The sequence below is a fragment of the Rhinocladiella mackenziei genome (genome assembly GCF_000835555.1).
Source record: "Rhinocladiella mackenziei CBS 650.93 unplaced genomic scaffold supercont1.1, whole genome shotgun sequence".
Classification (NCBI taxonomy): domain Eukaryota; kingdom Fungi; phylum Ascomycota; class Eurotiomycetes; order Chaetothyriales; family Herpotrichiellaceae; genus Rhinocladiella; species Rhinocladiella mackenziei.
In genome coordinates, this window is record NW_013550604.1 from 4,422,121 (window position 1) to 4,444,562 (window position 22,442).

The 22,442-nt window shown below is 50.8% G+C and overlaps 5 protein-coding genes across 5 annotated transcripts; 1 reads left to right on the plus strand and 4 right to left on the minus strand.

Moving 5' to 3' along the window:
- Positions 1–4,384: 4,384 nt before the first annotated feature.
- Z518_01559 (uncharacterized protein) lies at positions 4,385–5,503 on the minus strand (the record flags this gene model as incomplete). The annotated part of the gene is made up of 3 exons (XM_013422158.1): positions 4,385–4,562; positions 4,632–4,933; positions 5,144–5,503. The coding sequence occupies 3 exons, from the start codon at positions 5,501–5,503 to the stop codon at positions 4,385–4,387; spliced, it is 840 nt and encodes a 279-aa protein (XP_013277612.1).
- Positions 5,504–7,169: 1,666 nt separating this feature from the next.
- Positions 7,170–8,099, minus strand: Z518_01560 (uncharacterized protein; the record flags this gene model as incomplete). Its single annotated transcript, XM_013422159.1, has 1 exon — positions 7,170–8,099. One exon carries the CDS (start codon positions 8,097–8,099, stop codon positions 7,170–7,172), a length of 930 nt encoding a protein of 309 aa, XP_013277613.1.
- A 511-nt stretch (positions 8,100–8,610) lies between these two features.
- Positions 8,611–10,246, minus strand: Z518_01561 (uncharacterized protein; the record flags this gene model as incomplete). Its single annotated transcript, XM_013422160.1, has 4 exons — positions 8,611–9,583; positions 9,664–9,799; positions 9,855–9,978; positions 10,061–10,246. 4 exons carry the CDS (start codon positions 10,244–10,246, stop codon positions 8,611–8,613), a joined length of 1,419 nt encoding a protein of 472 aa, XP_013277614.1.
- A 1,681-nt stretch (positions 10,247–11,927) lies between these two features.
- Z518_01562 (uncharacterized protein) lies at positions 11,928–15,647 on the minus strand (the record flags this gene model as incomplete). Its single annotated transcript, XM_013422161.1, has 1 exon — positions 11,928–15,647. One exon carries the CDS (start codon positions 15,645–15,647, stop codon positions 11,928–11,930), a length of 3,720 nt encoding a protein of 1,239 aa, XP_013277615.1.
- A 570-nt stretch (positions 15,648–16,217) lies between these two features.
- Z518_01563 (uncharacterized protein) lies at positions 16,218–21,914 on the plus strand (the record flags this gene model as incomplete). The annotated part of the gene is made up of 1 exon (XM_013422162.1): positions 16,218–21,914. The coding sequence occupies one exon, from the start codon at positions 16,218–16,220 to the stop codon at positions 21,912–21,914; it is 5,697 nt and encodes a 1,898-aa protein (XP_013277616.1).
- Between the last annotated feature and the right edge of the window lie 528 nt (positions 21,915–22,442).

Here is a 22,442-nt window from a genome sequence, read left to right on the forward strand (position 1 = left end):
CAAGGCCAGCAAGGATAAAGTTTGGGACTCTTTCGGTGATATCCAATGGATGGATTGGAAAAAAAAAAAAAAAAAAAAGGATGAGAGCTATCTGTGTCGATAGTTCATGCATCTGAATGGAAGGAGAGTTCAAGACTGAAATCGAATGCTGTGTCGGCAGGAACAAAACACTCCTCATCTTCAGTAGGACTTCGGTAGTCACAATACCTTCAACATCCGTGAATCATAGGGTTCCGTCTGGTGGGGACGCGTCGGGGGGATGTCGAAAGAAGGAAGGAGAGAAAGTTTTCTCATTACTGGCTGTCATTAAGCAAAGTACCTAGAAGCCGAGACAAAAAGGGCCAGGAACAATTTCAACTTACCGATGCTTACCTCAAATGTCCTTCGGCTCTTGGAAAAATACAAATTCGCAGCAATTCTTTGCAACCTGCGTCAGGCCGTCTCGAATTTTTTCGGTCATACAGTCAGCATGACGGAAGGAAGTCTGATCCCATTGTGTCCAATCAATACAAAATGCAACCGATACATTGATCGTCTGAAAGATCACTTTCCCGGCATTTGATCGAGGAAATCTGCTCAAGCCGACAACAACTTTCTTGAAAATGGGACAACCCCACGAGATAACGAGTTATGTCGGGCCTCAGCCAACGATAGTGACTGTAGTTGGCATTCGATAGAAATCCCTTGTCCTCGTGTCGGTGGGGAGTCTTACCTCAGCATTCCCTTAACAAATTTTCGTGCATATGTAAGCTGATACTTGATGCTGGTAGGTCGGCGCAACTCCGGTGTGATGCATATGCGTTAATACCTGTTTACCGTGGGTGGGGATCTACGCGTAGTGCATCACAAGTGATCAGTAGCAGGAGTACCAGCCAGGGGAAGTACGTTGGCAGCATGCAGACGTTGGTCGAAAAGGATTCTGTTGAACACACCACGTCTGCATTTGCAGGCCAGGTTGCGTGTGCTAGGTCAAGGGAGATGATTGCCTGGTTACTTTGCAATAATCAGGCTGTCCAGAAACGGAGCGCAGAAGGCGAGGCCTCTTTTCCAAGGTTCAGATTCGAAAGATTTCAGGTCCACTATTGTCCAATGGTCGAGTGACGAGCGGGTGTTTAATCAATTGCAGGATTGTTCTTGCACGAGCTAGGCGACAACCGAAAGGAGTGTGGCTAGTTCCGTCCATGATGCTGACCTAAGAAGAGGTGGAAAGTCAATTGATGTCGGTTGGCTCCAAAAAAAATGCGGAAGAACGGTAGAGCATCCTGTGTGGGTACTGTGAAAAAGGCTAAGTCCTGCTTTCTGCCCAAAATTTGACCGGTTGACAGGGAAAAATGCAAAGGCACGGGCCTGATATACCATAGTCGATGGTCGGTGCAAAGCCTCGATAAGGTCAGTCGTTTACGTCATAGCGCTCAGGATATGCATTAAGGCACCTCCTTGTCCTGTGATAGTACTCCGTATGGACTCTGGGATCTCCCTTTTGAAACAACCCCCGGGGTGAGTGGTTCACGTGTAATGGAATAGAATAGAATGGTCGAACCGCATAGGCTATGATTTCCGCCAGCCCAAATGAGGATGCAAATCGGCATGATTGAAGGGACTTGGGTAGAAAAGTTAGTAGGGTGGCTGACCTGCGTTGTTCTGTAGAGACGAGGTTGGAGGCGGGACTGGTCACGTGCTCCCAAGCCCAACCTCAATGTGGCGAATTTTCTTTGGCTGTCAGCCTCGTACCAATTTTTGGGGGCTGCGCCATCATCCCCCGTCGCTACGTCCTCCGTCCGCCTCCTCTGTATTCATAGGTTGTCATCTGATGATTCTCCTCAATGTCCGTGACTACTCAATGCCCATCCATAGCAGCTAGATGACCGGGATTCCGAGGAAACCTGAATCATGGCATCGCGTTAGCTTTGCGGATGGGAATAACGCGCGACTCAGACCCGCAAGGTGTGGCTGTTGCTGATGCCATCTTCTTGTTGCTGAAATTCATCTTGACAAGATCAATACTCGTCCAGGTACCCTTCAAGGTGTAGTGCCACTGGATGTACCTCCCGTTAGTAAATGAGGCATCTTCTCCTGCTTGTGGAGCCACATTTGCTCAAATGGGCAAAAGGTAGGGGTCCGTCTGGCGAATCACCGCCCCAGCCTTGTATCCTGATTTGGAAATCCAAATTATTCAGCTTTTTGTCGACATCAATCAACCATCCTGCCCTCGTCCTCCATTCACGTCCCCCTCTCTCCCTTGCCCCCCTCTGCTCTTCCAACTTCCATGGCTTCTTCTAGAGTCTTAGTTTTCCTTCTCACTGCAAATCTTTTCCGTTTTCCTCCTATCCTCCGCACCCACCCAGCCAACCTCTCCAGCGTCCAGTCCGATTTGCAAGTCGGCACGGGTCCGCCTCCGTCGGCTGCACTGCAGCCAAACATCACCTCCCAAACTGGCGGGAATCTGATCGATTTCTGTCTTTGTCGAGCCTGATCAGCTGTCTCCCATTGCCCTGGGCTGCCGACTTCTGACCAATAAAATTGTGTTAGATAATCAATCATCTGTGAGGTGGGCCGGGGTACAATTTCAGGTGAACTGGTAGTAAAGCTCAAATTTTGTTTTTAACTTTCGGCTCTGTATTAGTAGCGCCTCTTCTCTCATCGTCCAGGAACAAAACTCACCCACCACGCACCTCCCATGACCAAGTAACCATAGGTTAGGGATTTTCGGTTCCCGTGTGAAGCAGGTACGGTCAGCATCATGTGCCATGCTCCTGCCCGGCATGGTAGATGGCAGATTTTCACCTTTGATGGCACTCCAGGCACCATTGGAAGCCATTGGGAGTCATTGGCGGGGAGTCAGCCATTGAGACGCACGGTATCATCCTGACTCTTGCATTACTCCACCTGAATCCAACATCCACCTAGCACTGTAGTGTAGTAGAGTGTGTTCTTCATTCAGTTTAGGGCTCAAGGTAGACCCTCGAGTTTGTAAGGGCTAGGCGCAGCTGCTGCCAAGAGCCCGTAATTTGCGAGGTCTCTCCAAATCGTTCGTCTGCGATCAAGTCCTCCCCCGTCTTGTGTAGTGGTCATCTACATCTTACCTGCTGACTACTCCTTTTTTGCAGCATTCTCGTTCTTGACCTTCGATCGTTTTGCTTCGTTCGTAGTTAAAAGCACATTGTGATGTGACTTTTGCCGACGGAGAAGTCCTGGGCTCCTGGATCGAGGGATTCTTTCTCACCAAAAGTTTGTCAGATTGGTGCAGAAAAGGGTCACCTATGTTCGTCTGCGGTTGAGTTGCGAGTCGTTGGTCATGGTACATGGCCTCGCAATCATCTCGACTACGAATAAAGCGGGCTAGATATAAGAGATCCAAGATATTTTACCCGGAACGTGATGTCATCAAAGACTCGTCTTCAACGGTCGTGAATTGCCATCGAGTGTCCAGTGCGCAGTGTACAGTATGCAGTGTGGCTGCAGAAGGTGTTGTTTGGATACTCGAGGCGACTTGGCGGGTATCAGTCAGGAAAACCGCATTCGTGATCAAGGAAGAGGCAATATCTCGATGTTTCTTGGGGTGTAGTCTATGGTCCACCCGCCGTAAACGGACAGCTTTTCGTATATCCTTCGGTCCCGCCTCCTCCCTGCTCCTCTCTCCTACTCCACCCTCCGGCCTCAAGCATGACCGTGTTGTCCAACTCCCTGACACATTCCCTCGCCACCCTTCCACGGAGCTGCCCCGTTGCATGGCTCCCATACCCACTTTGGCAGCTCATGACTATTCCTCAGCATAGAAGCAGTCCAAAATCGTGGCCACGCGAGGCACCCGACACCAAAAGCCTGGCCAGAAATATTAAGTAGTATTCAGAAGTCTATCCGAAATCAAGGCACGACCTCGCTCGTAATCATACACACCGTAATGTTTCCCACACGCCTCTTGCGGTAGCCTCTTCTCATGTTGCCCCCATTGACCCGTGTAATTAGATATGAATCAGACATGCTTCAGGCAGAAAGTGAAGGATGACTCTAAAGGCTTTTTTTTTTTTTTCCAAAATAAAAAGAAAGTAATAAAAGAGAGAAAAAACAAAGAGACCAAAAACCTCCTCGGTCCTGTGTCCCCACAATTCCTAAATGTGCCCAAAAAGCCGAGAACCTGTCTCCGGCCTCCTCCGCTTCAGACTTCCCTCTCTTAAAATCCTCTGATGGATCCCGAACATTCGCTGTCTTGTTTGCAAACCCCTGCTGCTCCTAATTCAAATTTTAGGGGCCGAAAAGAAATGGGAATGTCTTGTACAGATGCCTGTCGAGTGGCAAAATATGCAAGATTGTCCTGGATACTTGTCGTTTCTTTGCCTCTCGGTCCAGACCGCCTTCAACTCTCCCACCCTCTAAAGGGGACACCTTAGTTGCCAGTTGTGCTGGGAGGCTTATCCCAGTGTTTGAGCATCTGCTTGAGTGCTCCGGTCCATTCCGCCACGCAGGCATTGACAAGTCGATCAAACTCTGCTGTTGTTGGTCTCCGTCCACCCCAAGTACTCGCCTTCGAGGCAAGAGCGCGGGCATGTTTGGTAACAAGATTTCTGGTCTCAAGATCAGCGGATTCATCTGCAGTATTTGGGGGGTTGAAGAAGTTCAAATATCGTGCTTACTCTTTCTCCATCTTGACCAGCACTAGCCAACAGTAGTTCCAACTCCGGATGCTATTTGGGTCACGAACCACCAAGGCTTTGGCTTCATCCAGGCACTCAGAACTAAACGGGTAGGTCCGAGTCAAGCCCCGGAGTTCATTCAGAAGGTTGTTCGAATTGACGTAATGAGCCCATGCAGTTGTCATTGGCTCTGTAACCTCGGCGGAATCTAGATACGCGAAAATCTTTTCGATACGACGTAGCTCGGTGATCGTATTCACTCTGTGAGTTCGAAGAGACCGGATCAGCTGATCTTTGTTGTTCTGCATCCTCTTGTTAGCTTTCCCGTACGGTTCTATTTCGGAGTGCGCGAATAAGTCAGAAAGAGAAGAAAGGAGACAAGAGGGGGAAAAAAAAAAGGAATGGAAAAGGAGAGAGATAAAGTGGGACAAGAGGAAAAGAAGTCAAGGAAATCAACACCAAAAAAAACTCGCAAACATAGGAAATATTACAAAAATAAAGCCTGGACTAACTTGGCTCATAGCTCGGGGATCAGCTGGTGTGCCAGGAGAAACAAGCTGATATTGCTGTGGTCGAGAGGTGGTGAGGGTGGTCGGTCCCGGTGTCGCGTATCGAGACATTGGGTCTTCAAACGGTGATGTCGGGATTTGGAACAGAGATGCTTCTCGTCGTGAGGTCGATTGTTCTCCCGGTGGATGCCGTGAACCTGATTGCTCCGCGGGTGATGGGAAAGAAGGAGTATTTGAAGTCCGTCTAGCAGGATGAGTTGGCAATGTATGGTGACCTGATTCTTCTTCTTGATGAGATTCAGATCTTCTGGATCCTTTCGTATTCCAGTCGCTCGTGGTGGCCTCGCTGGGCGAATCGTCCATAGACACCAACCTCAAGTAGCAGAGTTGGAGGGCCGGTAGAAGAGCTTTTCGTGAACTTGAGTAATCGTGATGATATAAGGCGCTATATGAATAAAACAGCAATGAAAGACGGACACGACTCGCCAGGCTAAAAAGGGGAATGCAAAATTAGTAAGAGCGCAGACAAAATGATGATGAGTAGAGGGCCGTGGAGGGAAGCAGTGTAGTAGTTGAATTCGAATGAATGACAGAAACCAAGGCAGAGGAGCAGGATGACACATGTGCTCCCACAGAGGTATTATGAATTTCTGCCAGAAGCGTGATGTGCCGAGCAAAACTTGCGCTTCCGATAATCTTCTCCATGGTGACTGACCCGCACATCGACCGCTATAGGAATGATTACCAGTATGCACATTTGCGGCCATCGCTTCCCCCATCCACGCCATCACGAGGCGCGGGACAGTCATCATCCGGAAGGCAACAGCTGCTACAGCTCCAGAGGCGTCTAAGGTGGTGAAAAAAAAGATACATGGTAACACCGAGATCTCAGCCTCAGGCCCTCGGCGACAGAGTTCGGTGGTGTCATGGGCGAGGTTCTGGGGATGATGACCACGTGCCGCTCGCCGATATCTGATGATGAATGCGTCTGAAGAGGTAGGGCGTTGGCGAAGACAGGACGGCGCAGTGGGGGATTGGGGGCCGACTGATCTAAAAGAGAAGTGCGCACAACACGGAGGGCAGAAGGTTGAGAAATGATTGAACCGAAGCTAGTGGCATCAGCGTAGGAAACAAATGCTGGACGTCACTAAGCGCGGGAAGGCGGGCGAAGTGGTACTGGGAACGAGAGTAACGCTAACTCATACGTCGGGACGTTTGGGTCCAAAGAGCTTGACCAAAATCATGTCGACAGATCGAACGTCGGAAGCATGAACTCAAAACGGTCGAGTGGAACGGTGTGAGGACAACGTTCCTAAGTCCTGGCAACCTGCTAGCTGGTTCCGGACGAGGCATGTCAGGTCCGACCGAGTTTGTTCGTTTGGTTTGAGGTATGAAGGCCAGGCTTAGTAAGTGGTGCTGCCGATTATGCCGAGGCTAGCCTTGTTAGACTTGGTTCCTGCCTCAGCCTCACTGGCCTTGAGGCTGTGTTTGCTGAGAACATTGCTTGTCTTCCCACCCATTCTGTTCTTGTCGATTGCATTCTGCCCTATTCCGCGCCGCTGCCCTATATCTAGCTCCAATGCCTCGAGAAAGCATTTCCCATTAGAGCCTAAATGGCCAAGAGCTTACGATCAGCCACCTTTTCCTCTTTTGGGTTCGTAAATATCAGATTGCCGACTACCAGATCATCAGCGTTTGCTCAGTGCGGGCCCAATAGGAGATTGCCCCGTCGATCGAGGCTGGCACGGCCCGAAGAGGATTCAGCTTCAGGTCCTTCAAAGAAGGATCTTCGGTTGCTACTCTCAGGTCAGCACAATCTGAAACGTCGACCTCGCAATTCCGGACCATAGCTAGGAGATTGCACAAGGCTTGGACTGACTCTCAGCCATCTCTTTCTTGACTTGTTCTCATCGAACGTCTGGGTTGAGTCTCTTCCACAACAAACGTTGCGCTTGCGGCCATTGTCGCATCATCAATCGTGGCTTGTGCTCATGATATCGGGGGACTTGTTGGCCGAATTGTGGCTTCTTCATCTTGGTCCTCCGGGTCGCTGTCGATAGCCTTGATTGCCATATTGATTGGACGAAAGACCACCACTGGAGTAGCCGCCAGCATCGTAACCGTAGGGATCTCCGCCCGTTGACCAGGGCTCTGAGGCTGAAATGTAGGGCTGAGAGGACCCGCCCCGATTCTGGCTACTGAAATTTCCGCCCGGCGGGCCATAAGCCGCCTGACCATTGTTTCCTCCACTGTTTAACCCTGCGGAAGGACTACTTCTTCCGCTTCCACCACCTTGCAAACGAGCTCGGAGTCGGTCACGCGACCCTAGAGATTGCGCATTCGCAGTGGGATTTGTCTGATAACTTCCAGCTCTTTGACTTGGGAGAGGTCGGGCACCCGCGGTCGGGCCTCCGAAAGGTGTGGTTGGACCGCTCGATTGTGACTTTCCTGAATCACTGGAGCGCAAAGATTGTGGTGTCGGTCGAGCTGCACGAAGGCTTTGAGCAGGAGGGGCGGGTTGGGCAGGAGCTGAATCCCAGAGATCCGAGAGGCCGCCCCCTCTTCCTCCAGAAGGGCCCCTCGCGTGAATTGGTTGACCACCATATTGAGAACTGTAGGTGCTACCGGAGCCGTAGACAGCACCATACTGACCATAAGAGCCCTGAGGCTGAGAAGGAGGTGCAACAGGCTTTTTAGGATCAGGTGGAAGCCACTCAGGAAACGCCCTTCCCTTTTCTGCGTAGTAGGCTCGCAGCACATTGGAGATGTGTGAGCAATCTTCATTGTCTGGATCATCTTCTTCCGAATCCTTTGTCAAAGCCTTTCGTAAAGAGGCGAGTCGAGAAGAAAGAGTGCTTGACCATGTCGAGGCCGCACCGGGGGTGCTTGAACCCTGAGAGGAAGGCGTGACGTTCGAGATGTTACTGCTGCCGGAGAAGTAAGAGAGGTAAGCAGCCATATCGGTCAGCCGGGGGGGAGATTAGATGGAATTGACAGTCGATTAGGGATGTTCAACTCGACAAGTCCTCACACTTGTAGCTCGCACACAAAGACGGAGTGCTGCTACTTGCAGAGTTTAAAGCCAGACACTCAGAGTCTGAGATTCTTACCCCACGCACTTGGCGACTCTGGTCACGTGAAATATCACTCGTCTCTTCAGCGTGCTGCCTTAACATGATCTCTCTTTTGTACAGATAATTATTCATATGCCCTCATTGTCCTTCGAGCTCATCGCCTAGCTTGACGAGATGCACAAAATTTCGCATTTATCAAGAATCATGTTTAGGCAATTGTCGAGTAACGATAGTCCCTCCTGAGAAACCTCTTCTCTATGTATATCCGCTCTTCTGCAAATATCACAGTCCCAGCCGCTCAATTTAATCCCCCTTGATAGAAGCCGGCCTTGTGTTGCCTCTAGTTGCTGCACCAGGAGAGGCTTTATGCCAAAATTCCTCCTGATTCGTACGTTATCAGGTTTGCCCCGGCTCTAAGCTCTGTTCACGATCGCCAACGACAGTACGTTCCTCCCAATCGACGTCTTTGGGTTCCATAGGCTCAGAACCAGTGGCCCCTATTGTTGTTTCATCGACAGGAGTCATTTTCGGCGTGGCCACCTCGTTCTCGTTCGTCTCGTTAGCCATCTCAGCATCGACAGTCTGGGCTTCATGGGCCTCTGGAAGCATGTACTCGACCACACAAAGTGGACCAAACTTCTCGGGTTCCTGCCAGACTCGCATGAGTTTCAATCCGCTCAAATCTGCCAGTTTCTTCCAATCACGAGCAGTTCGCTCTTTCCCACCAATACTCATCATCATGAGATCCAGCCAGATTGCCCCAGCATCTCTCGACGTGACTGGCTCGGGTATCGCCATGTCGGAAATGATGATACGGCTGTCTTGTGCCATGGCCGGAACGATGGCCTTCATGATTCGTGCCGCATCTTTATCCTGCCAGTCGTGCATGACACGTCGAATATAGTACATTTGTGCATTCTTGACGGGCTGCTCCTCGAAGAAGTCGTGTGCCATCTTGGTTACTCCAGGTAGATCCTCAGGCGTGATATCATCCAGTACATATGGACGGTCTTGAAGAATCAGTTCGCCTTGAAGACTGGGACATCCCTTTCTCATTTCTAGCAACGCAAGACCTCTTCCACCGCCGACATCGACCATCAATGGACGGTCAGGCGAATTTCCTTTCTGCAAGGTCTCCTCAAATGGAAACATAGCTACCACAGGATGGAGGGCGTCGAATAGAGCAAGGCCTCGGATAAAGTTTTCGATACGGTCGTGAGAAGAATTGAGAACTTCCCAAAAGTTCTTGCCGACCATATCGTAATACCATGAATGCGGAGTTTCAGTGTAGGTGTTCAGGAGGGAGTAGTTGCCATAGCACTCGAGGTAATGGTTCAATCGATACATTGCCGGCATCATTTCGTCAAGTCTCGAATCAGTTAGCATTGTTCCAACAATATTCTTGGGCTAGCTTATTGGCTCAAACGCACGAGAGCGAAGGAAACTTACGAGACGTTGTAAAGCCATTTGCCGCTCATTGCCCCCACATGTTCACTGTGCATGACAGAAAGTCTGTTGTGTGCCCACTCCCCGAGGCGGACTTCGTTGAATATGTTGACACAGGTCAGTTGGCGCATAAGACGAGCTGGGTCTGATCAGCTTGGAGGATCTGCATTGGTGGGCAGGAGTAGGCGACATACTTATCAACTCTTCAGCAGCATCGCATTTTTGGGCGATTTCTTTCGCAGTGGCTGTGCCAGACGGAGGAACAGCTTCGAAGATTCCGAGTTTTGAAGAGGCAAGACATGCTGAGATTGTGTATCCCTGATGTTCATGGTTTTAGTGGTGAATGGTCTTGCCAACGATGGACAGCGAGTTGCTAGTGCATGTAAGGAGGAAAACTCACATTGACCACGTGGTCCATAATTGCATCGAAAGGATCCTGAGCCTGCCAGATCAACTGTTTCGCTTGCATCACCAATGCCGCCGTGCGATGTTTTCGGGACATGGGATCTTGAGCTGAGGCCACGCTCTTTGCGAGTTCATTCAGCTGGGCTGCAAGTGCTGTGATCTCTTCCGGTGAAGGATCCATGATGGACAGAGAGGAAGAAAGCTCAATATGGGATGTGTTATCAAGGAAATGTAGCCCCAAGCCTAATATGTTCGACTTGTCGGGGGTAGGACAGGGAGGACAAGTGGTCAGGTCAAGTCAAGGTCAGGTAGAGTTCAGGAAGGCAGTTGCGGTTGAACGAGGTCACAGGGTCGTTCTGCAAACAGACGGCGATCAAGTTTCGAGAGTGAATACTTGAATGATAGCAATCAGAGGTGACAAACATATGTCATTCCAAGATATTGAGTGAATGGAGAATAGGTTGGTGCAGGATAGCTTGGGCCTGGCACTCACCTAGAATCAAGCCCCCTAGGAGTGATCATGGAAAGCCACCGGACATCTTGGAGGTCTGAGGAAGTAGAAGAGAGGAAGACAAGGCCAGCAAGTCAACAGGCCAGATGGTTGAGTGGGGGATGCATGGGGAGCGATATCCTCCATGGAAGCGGATCGCACGAGAAGTTACTTTTATGCAGTGTTGCATCCCCTCGACGCAGAGGCATGCAGAGCTAGAGTGCGAAAGATGTGGTGCGGACAGTGGTTGATTCGGAATGGAAATAATACAAAGTTTATGAATTGACGGCGCGGACGCCAGCAAAAGGACAAGATGTTCCAACCTCATCTCTCCTCTCATTGACAACCCTTGCTAGTCTAGATGGAGCAGCCTGGGCATTTACTCGGCCTGTCCCGCTTTTCCTCGTGGGCCACTTCGTTCTCCCTTTCTACGACGTTGTTACAGAGTACTTTAGCACCAATTGCAACTGGCGCTCACCGAATGATCTTGACTGGTCGACAATTTTATCAACATCTCAACCAGCCCAAACGGTCTCACACAGGATGTCGTTTCTGTAGGCTAACGCATGGGCTGCAGGGATATTCGCTGGACAACTTTTCGCAACTCCTCCCCCGACCATGCCACCACAGCTCGAATCCCAAAACCTTCCTTTACGTGTTCTGTTTCTTCGCGTCCTTCTTCTCTCGGTTGCTTGCAGGGACTTCTACTGCGTCCATGCGCTCCTTTGATGGAGACCTCTCCGACATGATCCACATGAGCACAACAATCAATCAATCTCGGTCCGCCAACACGATCCTGACTGTTACGAAAAGGAAAACTGTAAGAAAGCAAACTGCCAAAAACACTCACGGCACATCACTTTGGGCCTAGGACAAGCCGAAACAGACACCTGCTCACGATCCACGCTGCTGGGACTGGCCTTCCCAGTCCAAATGCACATTCAAATTTCTGCGGATAGTACTAAGATGACCGATGGACATTTACTCCTCGTTGCTTGATTTGAAGACTCTCGTGTGCGAGTCAAGATTTGACGGTCGAGCTCGAGTTACGCAGGACATTCCACAACCAAAGGTAAGCTGTGTTCTGGGTTGGAATGGACCAACATGTTGACATGCACTCTCAGTCTGTGAAGCGGCTATGATGGACGACCACGGGTGGTGGTACAAGAACGCCGCACCTGCATTCTGGTATCAAATCGAATTTACCAAAACCGAAATGGTTCCCACACATCTGGCACAAATTCTCCTCAGGATTTGCTTGTCCTAGGAAACCATTTCATTTCCTCGTCTAACAGTTACAATACGGGATAGCCATCAAATACCCAAGTGTTGTACATGCCCGGCAGAGGGCGCAAAACAATATTCCTTCTAGCTATATACCTTGCACTTTGCGGTAGTTGGGCGGCTTCCACATGCGCCGGATCACCTTGCCTCCCCAAACGGGAACAAGACTAATGGCTCCAACCGCAACGACTCTCCAAACCCAACTCCAGCTAGTAACATATGCGAGATCGAAATAGCCACCCAAAAAAGGCACACTGGCAGCATACAGCGCCGCAGTGCCTAGAATGCACGCGATCATGATGGGATGCCATGTGGTAACTGCCACAGCCACCATGATAAGCTCATTCAATACCAACACCGTGAAGCTGACACTTAACATCCGTGGGCCGTCGACTCGGCCGACCAGAAGCTGGGTCAAACCTTGGATGATGACTCCCTGGTATACTGACACCAGGACCCATGTGAAGAATGTCTGATAGCTCAAGCTCTTGCCGGACTTAAGCTCCTTGTACAGCTCGGGGTACAAGTTGGCCAGCTGCTCGTCCACATCACGGTCGAGCACCAAAGAGAACACGGGCAACATAGTGTAGATGGTAGCATAACCAACCAAAAGCCAGTCTTTGAAGAGACCTTTGGGGTCGAAATGCCCAGCAATGTTGTACATCGTCTGGCATACACTGATGATCAGACCACGGTGGATGATAAACTGCGCCAACTTGGCTGATCTCTTGTAGCTGTTCCGGCCGTGCCAGACTAAAAGTTTTGTCAGATGGCAGAATTGAGTGATGCTGAAATCTGCAGCCAGTGATGCTTGCCGCCCTTCCTTGCCGACGATTCCAATACCCACATCCGCCGCCTGGATCATACTCACATCATTGCCGCCGTCGCCAATACAACACACGCGTTTTTTCGTATGTTTGCGGATCAATTGTGCGACCTCGGCTTTCTGCGTCGGCGAGCATCGGCATGCAATCACCGCGGGCAGCAGCACTGCGACCGTGATAAACTCTTGCCGGAACTGGCTGAGCATAAGCGCAAGTGACTCGCCGTCAATGAGCAAACAGGACTCGGTCTGATTGCGCATCACATCCAGGGCGTCTTTGCCCTGGGCTTTTGTTTTCAATTTCGCCATTGTCTGGATGTGCTGACCGCGCGCCACGAGTCGGGCGGACACCGCGACGCAACGAGCTGTTTCGATCTTGTCGCCTGTCAGCATCCAAATCTTCACCCCAGCGTTGCGAAGGAGTTCGAGGGATGGCTTGACGTCCTTTTGAAGTCGGTCTTCGACACCCGTAACGCCGAGCAGCTCCAAGTCGCGCTCGAGGTGGGATTTGACCACAGCGGCCATACCCGCGTCGCGCTCGTGGAGGGCAAGTGACGCCTCCGTGTATTCGGAGGAGAAGTTGGCGTATTGTGAGTGGGACAGTCTCTTTCGACCCACCACAAGGGTGCGAAGACCTTCGCGAGCCATATTAGCCGTTTCCTCGTCGAGCCAATCATTTGCTGCTACGATAGAGGTCATCACAGTATCGGCGCCTTTCTGGAAAAACCACAACTCATCAGCATTGGAAAGGCCGGCAATGTCTGATGAGATTTGAACAATAATGCCCATACGCTTACTGTCCGATGTGAACGGGAAAATATCTTTGATCTCAGCTCTGATGACAATTTTGTTCGTACGGACAGACTGAAGGACAATGGTTTCCCTATCCCGCTGAAGCAGGCGGAGACCAACGCTTTCGGTAAACTCCACAATTGCAATTTCGTCGGGAGACGATGCTTGATAGGATACCACTTTCTCGCCGTCGATTTCATCTGTCGTAGGCGTGACATTATGGCAGAGTGCGAGAGCAAGCACAAGATCGCGAACTCGAACACCAATTTCTCGCCGAGTCTTCGTGGTAGACCCTGGTTCTGTAGTTTGTGAGTCCCGATTACCGTCGCCCGCCGCGAAAGCCTGATCAATGTAGGCGGCGACTTCTTCCATTGCCTCGCCGGCATAAGCAACTGTTCCGACGTGAATTTTCCGCAGGCGCATCTCATTTTGGGTCAGAGTGCCCGTCTTGTCTGAGAGTAAATATTCAATTCGACCAAGGTCTTCCGGAATGGTGCTGGTACGGACCACTGTCTCTGGAATGCCTTTGTCTCTCTCAATGAAATAAGCGTAGACAGTCTTGCCGAGGTCGAGATTGACACGCAGGCTGATAGGAATGATGGTCGAGAATAAGATCAGGTAGATCATAATGGCCACATACCATGGCTTTTTGTTTGACGGTTCGAATCCTTCAAGGGCCACAAGTATTATTGAGAGTGTTAAGGTCATGATACACAGAATCTTGGTCAAGTTATTAATTTCAAGCTCCAGGAGTCCGGTTTTCGACCTCGACGGGGAAGTTGATAACGCTGAGCGAGTTTGTCGTCCAGTATAGATGACTGCACAGTAAGTCGTTGTGCTCGAAGCTAATACAGTGTTGGCCCAAGCAGTATTGTCAATAGTCAGAGGGACCGAGTTGGGTCTACTTGGTGTAGACCGACTTAGATGGCCCGAGTCGGGAATATCCTCTGCTGGATCTTCCTCAACCACATGAGGATCATAGGCAGAACTTTGGCCTGACAGAAGCTCCAGAGTTCCGACAAACTCGTTGACCTTTTTGTCAGGTGCACCGGCCGTAATTCGAAGTCTCCGAAAGTCTCCTAAACTTAGACTCTGGCTCAATGGACTTGGAAGCCGTAATTTCCAGTCAGTCTCACCATCCAGTTGGTCTGTTCGAATGAATGTTTCTCCGGTAGCCTGAGCTGAAGGAGCAGTTGAAGCATCTCCGGCCTCATTTGTTGTCAGCTCTCCAAGAAGTTCGCTGAGACGACTGCGGAGTATTACGACGTCCGCGGGAAATCTTTGGTTCTTCTCTAGCTTTAAAACATCTCCAACCTTGATGTCTCGCGAACGTTTCCGTACTTCGACCACACTGTTCCGAGCTGAATCCGGAAAAGACAAGACCGTGAAAGGTTCTGAGTTTGCTTCAGCGTCTCGTCGTCGTCGCGCAATATCATCAACCGCCTCTTTCCCAATCGTAATCGTAAGAACACACGCCAAAGGGACAATGTATGTTGACATGTAACCAATCCGCAGGTAGGGTATTATTTGTGACAATGCAACCAGAAGAAAGTAGATGTTCAGAAAGAAAGAAAATTCGTTGTACAGTGTTCGCGGGAGGAAAGACCAAGCGGTGTATTTAGCGTTAGAGACCACATTCGTGGGGAATCGTTTCTTTTGAGATTGTCCAACATGAATCTCGCGAGATTCCTTGTCATTGACGGCTTGATTCTCCCTCATGTCCGCGAACTCTTGCCTAACGAAGTCTGGAAACTGAATGCTCTGACGGAGACTGGGTCGACGAGAGGGCGCATCCCGGCCTTGGGCATCACTTGGTCGATTACCATTCCGGTAATTTGTCTGTTTAACATTCCAGCCCACTTGATCTTCCGACCAACGCCTCAAGTGCCCATTGCTCCGAGATTGTCCTGGCCAGCTCCCTAACAACCCTTCCGTATCTTCATCGCCGTTGTCAGGTTCGTGTGGCCTGCGTTTATACCGCCATAAACGACTGCTGCTAAATCCCTGTAATCTCTGAAGCGGGATATTGGAGGAACTGTCTCTAAAGCGGCGGCTGGCTTCGGGGCCCGCGTTCTCCCTGGGCCCATTCGAGGAGTCCACTATCGGGTCGAGTTCATCAAGGTCAAGGTCATCTTCGGATGCTGAATCTGGGTCTCCTGCCTTGGGAAGTGGTGCTGGTTTTGGAGGAGGCATGCTCGCTTCTGATCATCATCGGGTGTGTGAGATGCAACGTCTCCCTTTTGACAATGTTTCAATTTAGAGTCATCTCGCAACGCGGATGAGATGAATCATGTGAGTCTGCGGTGATAACACTGTTAATGGCCTATTTAGTTGTCTAAGTGGACCGTATGAGCTGAAAAGGTTGGAAATCATGAGGAGTTGATATTCGAGGAATATAGCAATATTATGGGTGCCTTGCTCACAGAGTTGGTCAAATCTGACCAACGCGCAATGCTCGGTGGTGGTGCCTTGTGGCCTCGTGCCACGCCCAGCCGCGTCGGCTGATCCGCAGCCGTTCTCCGCGTCGAACTGAGAGTTCTCGAGAACAACTTGGCCTCCAACATCTGTCAATTCATCAACAATCCATTCGCGGCATTGACTCTTTCGCCTCGTCCGTGGACAGCCTGCTGATAATCGAGATGCATCCGAAGTGTTTGTGACGTTTTTTTTTTTCCCTCTTTCTAGCTGTATGAAAGGGCTCCTGCCATCCTCCGTCCTTCATGCTGACTTCGATTAGTTGTACCTCCCCCCCTCGAAGTCAAAATGGAGACCGCCAGTCATATGAATAATGCCTCCTCAGAAACGTCTGATGCTGTGCGATCAGGCCACTGGCTGCCCGCCTTGCGACCGGATTTCCTTGACAAATCTCGCGATGATTCCCATCCTGCGGCTATGGCAGAGTCGGAGTCAAGAGCACTGGGCAATGGAGAGAATCACATGGGACTTCCAACATCAGACTCAGCAAACAATACTACGGAGGGGACCTCGATGAAAGATACATCCGCAACATCAGCGATGCAGGAAGATCACATATCGGCGTTGAAACGTAACGCGAGTGATTCCGCAGATACAGGCCGGCAGTGGCCCTCACAACCTGCCGACACAACTTCTAGGACCGATGAGCTGCCCTCAGATAATGACGATGAGCGCCTGGATCCTGCTTGGGGAATCAAGCGCCTGGATTCCGCCCATATCTTAGCCCAGGTCCACCGTTCGACAACCTTCCCAGAATTTTCTGCACCAGAACCTTTGAACCCTCCTCCTAATGTCGATGCGCCTAAAAGGGAGCATGATATACAAATGGCGAATGGCACAACAGAATCCGCCGCTGCCACAGAGCATGAAAGCATTGCAGCAGAGCCTAAAACTTTGAACTGGATGGATGATGACCATGATGGAACCCGAGATCCTCCCTCATGGACAATACCAGAACAAGCAGATATAATTGACGACGAGGCTCAACGATTCGATGAAGGTGTACCTCTAATTCAGGCTGAAGGAAAAGTTCCGCAAGACCATGACGATGCCAATGTGCAGTCCTCAGTCAATCCCTTCGAAACAGAACCGGATGATGAAGAAACTAGCTTCTTCTCGAAGATGAACGGTGCCACTGGTGAAGGTCCCGAGAGCCCGTCTCTGGGGAGAAAGTCTACTGCTCAGGTCCTAAGGTCATTGGACTTCTCGGCCAAGGATGCGCCAGAGTCCCCAGCCGTGACGGCCCCGACTGAGCCTTCATTTTATGATGAGTTGGCTAATGCACACGTGCCTGACAATGAAGCGTCAAAAGGGCCGGAGAAGGAGGATGTGGACTCAATGTGGGCTGCTGCACTTGGTGACGACGAATTCCTCGTCGAGGACGCCGATGACCTTCTTCCGGACTCGGAGCCTAGCTCTCCCTCCTCTTTCCTTGCTTCTCTGAAAGAAACATCAACATTACCGGATGACAAACTCGATGGATCAAGCACACAAGTGTCGTCGGGCACTACCAGCCAACAGAACCAAGGTCAAACACAAAATACAGGCAATCCATACGCACCACATCAACCATCTACTTCGGACATGGTCCAATTGTCTCCAACGGGTCTTACCACGCACAACAATGTTGGTATCTCACGACCTGGACTGGCCCCTATGAGCTCATTTCAAGCACATATACAGCAGAGACCACCACCTCCTCAACCAGTTCAAAGCTTTGTGGACCAGGCAAAAGACGGTTACAAATCCCCTTATGATTTACCTGTGGACATCGCGAAACCAAGGAAGAGAGCCCACGTCCCTCAACCTGTCCAGACTACGAAAACGGTCGCGCCTCCACCAAGAAGTAGCAGTTTGTCTGAAAAACCACTCCAGTCCCCTTTCACCCCAAACGTTCGACCATCATCAGGATCAGGGCTCATGCCACCTCCCGCGCCGTTGCCAGCCATTCAATCTCGGAGCGCATCGGCTTTCGCACCGGCCACAAAAGCTGACGTGCCGAAGTTCGGATCCTCAAGTTTCTTTGAAGAATTGCCTGTGAGCTCAAGACCGCGGCCACCTCCTGGTCACGGTCGCTATACCCCACAACAAACCACCGTCTCACCACCCCAGCCGCTACACCTAAGTCCTCCCAGCGTCACACCTTCCCCCCCACGAGAGCGACCGTCTGCTCCTCAGGCATCAGATCCGTTCGCTCAATATCAATTGAGAGCACCCGAGCGACTAGATCCATATGCAAATGTGCCACTTCAACCGCCCCCTACCGTACCAGCAGCTTCGACCACGAGATACTCACCGGCACCTGCCACATCAACGCTCGGCGCAAGAACAGGACCATCTCCGCGATATTCGCCAGCACCACCACCCCAGCCTGTATCTTCAGACCGATATGCGTCGCAGTCAACATCACCTGCTGGTCCATCTCAAGCTACACCACCGATGCCCAACAGATACGCAGCACAGCCCCCGTCTAATGCCCCACCAGCTGCAAGCATTCTCCCCTTTCAGCCTCGCACATCAAGTCCTCTTGCACTCCACAAAAGCTCGATTGACAAAAGTGCAAGTGATGTTACACTTTCGATGGCACAAGCCCCCAGAACTGGTGCACCGCCTCGCCAAGCGTCATCCGCTGGGCTTGTATCCTCCCAATCAGTGATTACTCCTGAAGGTCAAAGTTTTGCAGATCCGGACATTCATACTTCACCTCCCAAACGTCCAGGCACAGAACGACTACCAGGTCCACGCCGATCCCAAACGCAGTCTCCTTCCAAACAGCGTCCTCAGCCGGCCTTCACCACCTATCCCAACGATGTTATGAATCGGTCTACTTCTGTGTATGGTCAACCAGCAACAAACAGAAACTTTTCGCAGTTGGAGACTGTGCCACCTACAAGGTTAAACGTTCATGCCAGAGGACTGGCGCCTGAACTTGATTTTGTGCGTCCTGTTGATGATACTCAATTTGACCCGTTGGAACGCTGGAAAGGCGCTCCAATATTCACCTTTGGTTTCGGCGGCTCTATACTGAGCACCTTTCCTAAACATGTGCCGAGGTACGCTGCAGGCGCAGCAAGACCCCAAATTAAATCCGCGGCAGGCGAAGTGTCGATCCGAAGCGTGAAAGACGTTCTTCCTCAGTCCGAGACGCTAAACAGTTTCCCTGGCCCATTGCGATCAAAATCAAAGAAGAAAGAAGTGCTATCTTGGATGTCGACCTATATATCTGAACTTGAGTCATACATGCCCAACGCTATGCCAACCCAGACTCTTTCAGATCCAGGAAGACGTCACCATGAGAAGATATTACTCTGGAGGATTGTTCGCTGCATGGTGGAACATGATGGTGTCATTGATGGTCCCGCCTTGAAAGCTATGAATGTGATCCTTTCGCCCGAAATTCATGCCTTGGATGAATCGACTGCAACCCAATATCGCGTAGACGAGCAATTCTCAGGCATCTATCGTCCGTCGGGTGCTAATGCACAACCGGACTCTATAGATCCGATGGCAATTGAAATGCTCCGAAAGCGTCTTCTCAGCGGAGACCGACAAGCAGCAGTGATTCATGCCATGGACAACCGACTATGGTCTCACGCCTTGATTATCTCTTCGACTATGGACTTGCCGGTGTGGAACCAAGTAGTACGGGAGTTTGTTCGTCAAGAAGTCAAGACTGTTGGAGCCAACGCCGAACCTTTGTCAGCGTTGTACGAGATCTTTGGTGGCAATCTCGAAGAAAGTGTCGATGAACTAGTTCCGCCTTCTGCCCGTGCGGGATTGCAAATGGTAAGCAAGGTCGACGTTGGCGAACCGACCAAGAATGCTCTCGATGGTCTCAATCGGTGGAAGGAGACACTAAGCCTTGTCTTGAACAATCGTTGTCAAGGCGACCATCAAGCTTTGGCAATACTGGGCAAATTGCTTGAAGATTACGACCGCATCGAAGCGGCCCATATCTGTTACCTTTTCTCGAGAAACCCGGCGAGACCAATCATCTTTGGTGGGGTTGACGATGAACAGACACCCATTGTTCTACTCGGCGCTAATCACAGATCCCAACCGTTTGATTTTGGTCGCGACCAAGAGGCTATTTTGCTTACCGAGATCTATGAATTTGCATCCAGTATTCTTGCAGCGGGATCTCCAATTGCCTATATGCCGCATCTTTCTGTGTACAAATTGCAACGAGCAACAGATTTGGCAGAAAGGGGCCTGAAATTGGAGGCACAATCTTATTGTGATGCAATTACAGCAACATTCAAGTCTAGCACGAAGATGTCACCATACTATCATCCTCTATTCCTATCCGGACTGGATGATCTATCAAACCGACTAAAACAAGTACCGATTCAGGGAAGCTCATCTTGGATTGGAAAGCCGAGCCTTGAGAAAGTGTCCGGTTCGATGTGGACTAAATTTAGCAGCTTTGTCGTGGGTGAAGACAGCGATGCAGAATCAAAAGCCTCAGGGAAAGATGTGGCCGAACCAGTTCCGTTTGCTAATGTCGCCGGCACTCCTTCGATCAGCAGATCAGGTTCCCAGTCTGACCTGTATGGATCATACCCGCAAAGTGCCCCTGTGACTGTCGCGGGATCCAGATATGCTCCCAATGGAGTGCAGTCCTCTCGGTCCTCCTCTGAGCTAGTCCGGGGACAGTCCTCCCTTGATTTTCAGAGATCACCACCATCAACCTCTTACTCCCAAGGCAGTCGTCAATATGGCCCAGTGAACATGTTTCAGCCGGGGCAAGTAGCTCCGCTACCGAATCCTTATCGGTCATTCGCTACACCTTCACCGTCGACCTCTTACCCTCAAAGTCCCCCGAGGTCAACGTACATGCCAAAAAATGCTATCCAATCCACACCGCCAAATACGTCCCCAACGAATCACGAAACTTATGCACCGAGCTCATCGTTTGGACAACCCCAACAATCCGATGGCGGTACCCCTGCGCAGATGCCGGACTCCCAAAGCCAGGAGCAATCGGTAGCATATGGTGGCTACGAACCACCACGGCAGGATCCGACACCGCCTGAGCAGAATGACGATCGTGATGTAGGATATGAACCTTCTTCTCAATCTTATGGCTATGAGCCCCCCATTAGCACCGGCTATGTCCCTTACGTCCCTGAGCCCGAATCGCCCGAAGATGGCCCGAATGAAGAGAAACCTAAAAAGAAATCATTCATAGATGACGATGATGACGATTTCCCTCGAACCTCGTCTCAGGCTCCACCATCCGAATCCAAACGCTCGGTTGATGAAGACGAAGCTGCACGTAGACGTGCAAACGATGCGGTTGCGGACGCTGCCTTCCGTGCAGCGGCAGAAGCAGATGCCGCGAGGGATAAGGAAAAGGCTCAATCCAAGAGATCTTCATCATGGTTTAGTGGATGGTTAGGAGGCAAAAAAGCAGCAGATGGCCTCGATGCGGGTTCAGGCAAAGGGTCCGAGCCAAAGGTTTACCGGGCCAACCTTGGCGAATCAAAAATGAAGCTGTATTACGATAAGGAGTTGGGTAAATGGGTAAACCCGGACAACCCAGACGCAGCAAAGAAGACTGCAACCCCTCCACCACCAAGAATGGGCAGCACTCCTGCTCCTCAGGTGAGTTCTGGTGGACCTCCTAGAGCTCCTAACTCTGGCCCGACCTCCCACCCAAGTCTACCAAACTTTAGTACGGGCCCTCCATCTGCACCGTCCAGCCGAGCAGGAACACCGGCTAGCGGTTCTGGCCTACCTCCTGTGCCATCACCCCTTCCAGGCGTCTCTGGCCCGCCAAGTGGCTCTGGTACCCCCCCACCAGCCCCAACTTCAGCTCCTGGTCTTGTTCCACCGCCTGGACTGGTCTCTCGGCCGGGTACGGCGATGAGCAATTCCAGCAGCATTGACGATCTCATCGGGCCAGCGACTGGACGGAAAGGTCCAAAGGGAGGAAAGAAGGGAGCGAAATCTGGCCGCTACGTCGACGTCATGACCAAATGAATACCTACAACCAAGACGAAGAAAGTGAAAAGAAATTCGGAATCGTGGACAAGGGTGATGCTGTTCTCATTGTTGATTGATTGTATAATAGTAATGGGTGACCAACGTGTATATGTGAGATGAAAATCCACAGAGATGCAGTCCAACTGCATAGCGTCGCAGGCGATAAGGTTGTAAGATTTGACTCTGGAATTCAGGGTGTGCCTCAAATAGCCTAATAATATAGTCTCGCGTCCGAGAGTTCAGGGTACGCTTCAGCATTCTTGTGGAAAGGGAGAATCGACCGATCTCAGCCTTGTGTCGTTGTAGACACGTGATCTCGAGCCACACTGAACTAAGGGTCGGCAGCCAGCGTTCAGCATCTCGCGCACACCTCGATATCCGTTCATTTCTCAAAACCAGGACTGCGTATACAGAATGAGCCGAGTCGCCCAATTAGTCATTCAAAATGGGCGACGATAAACAATCCGACTCCTCGAATATTACAATATGAGAGCTTCACACATCTCGGACCCAACGATTCCACCA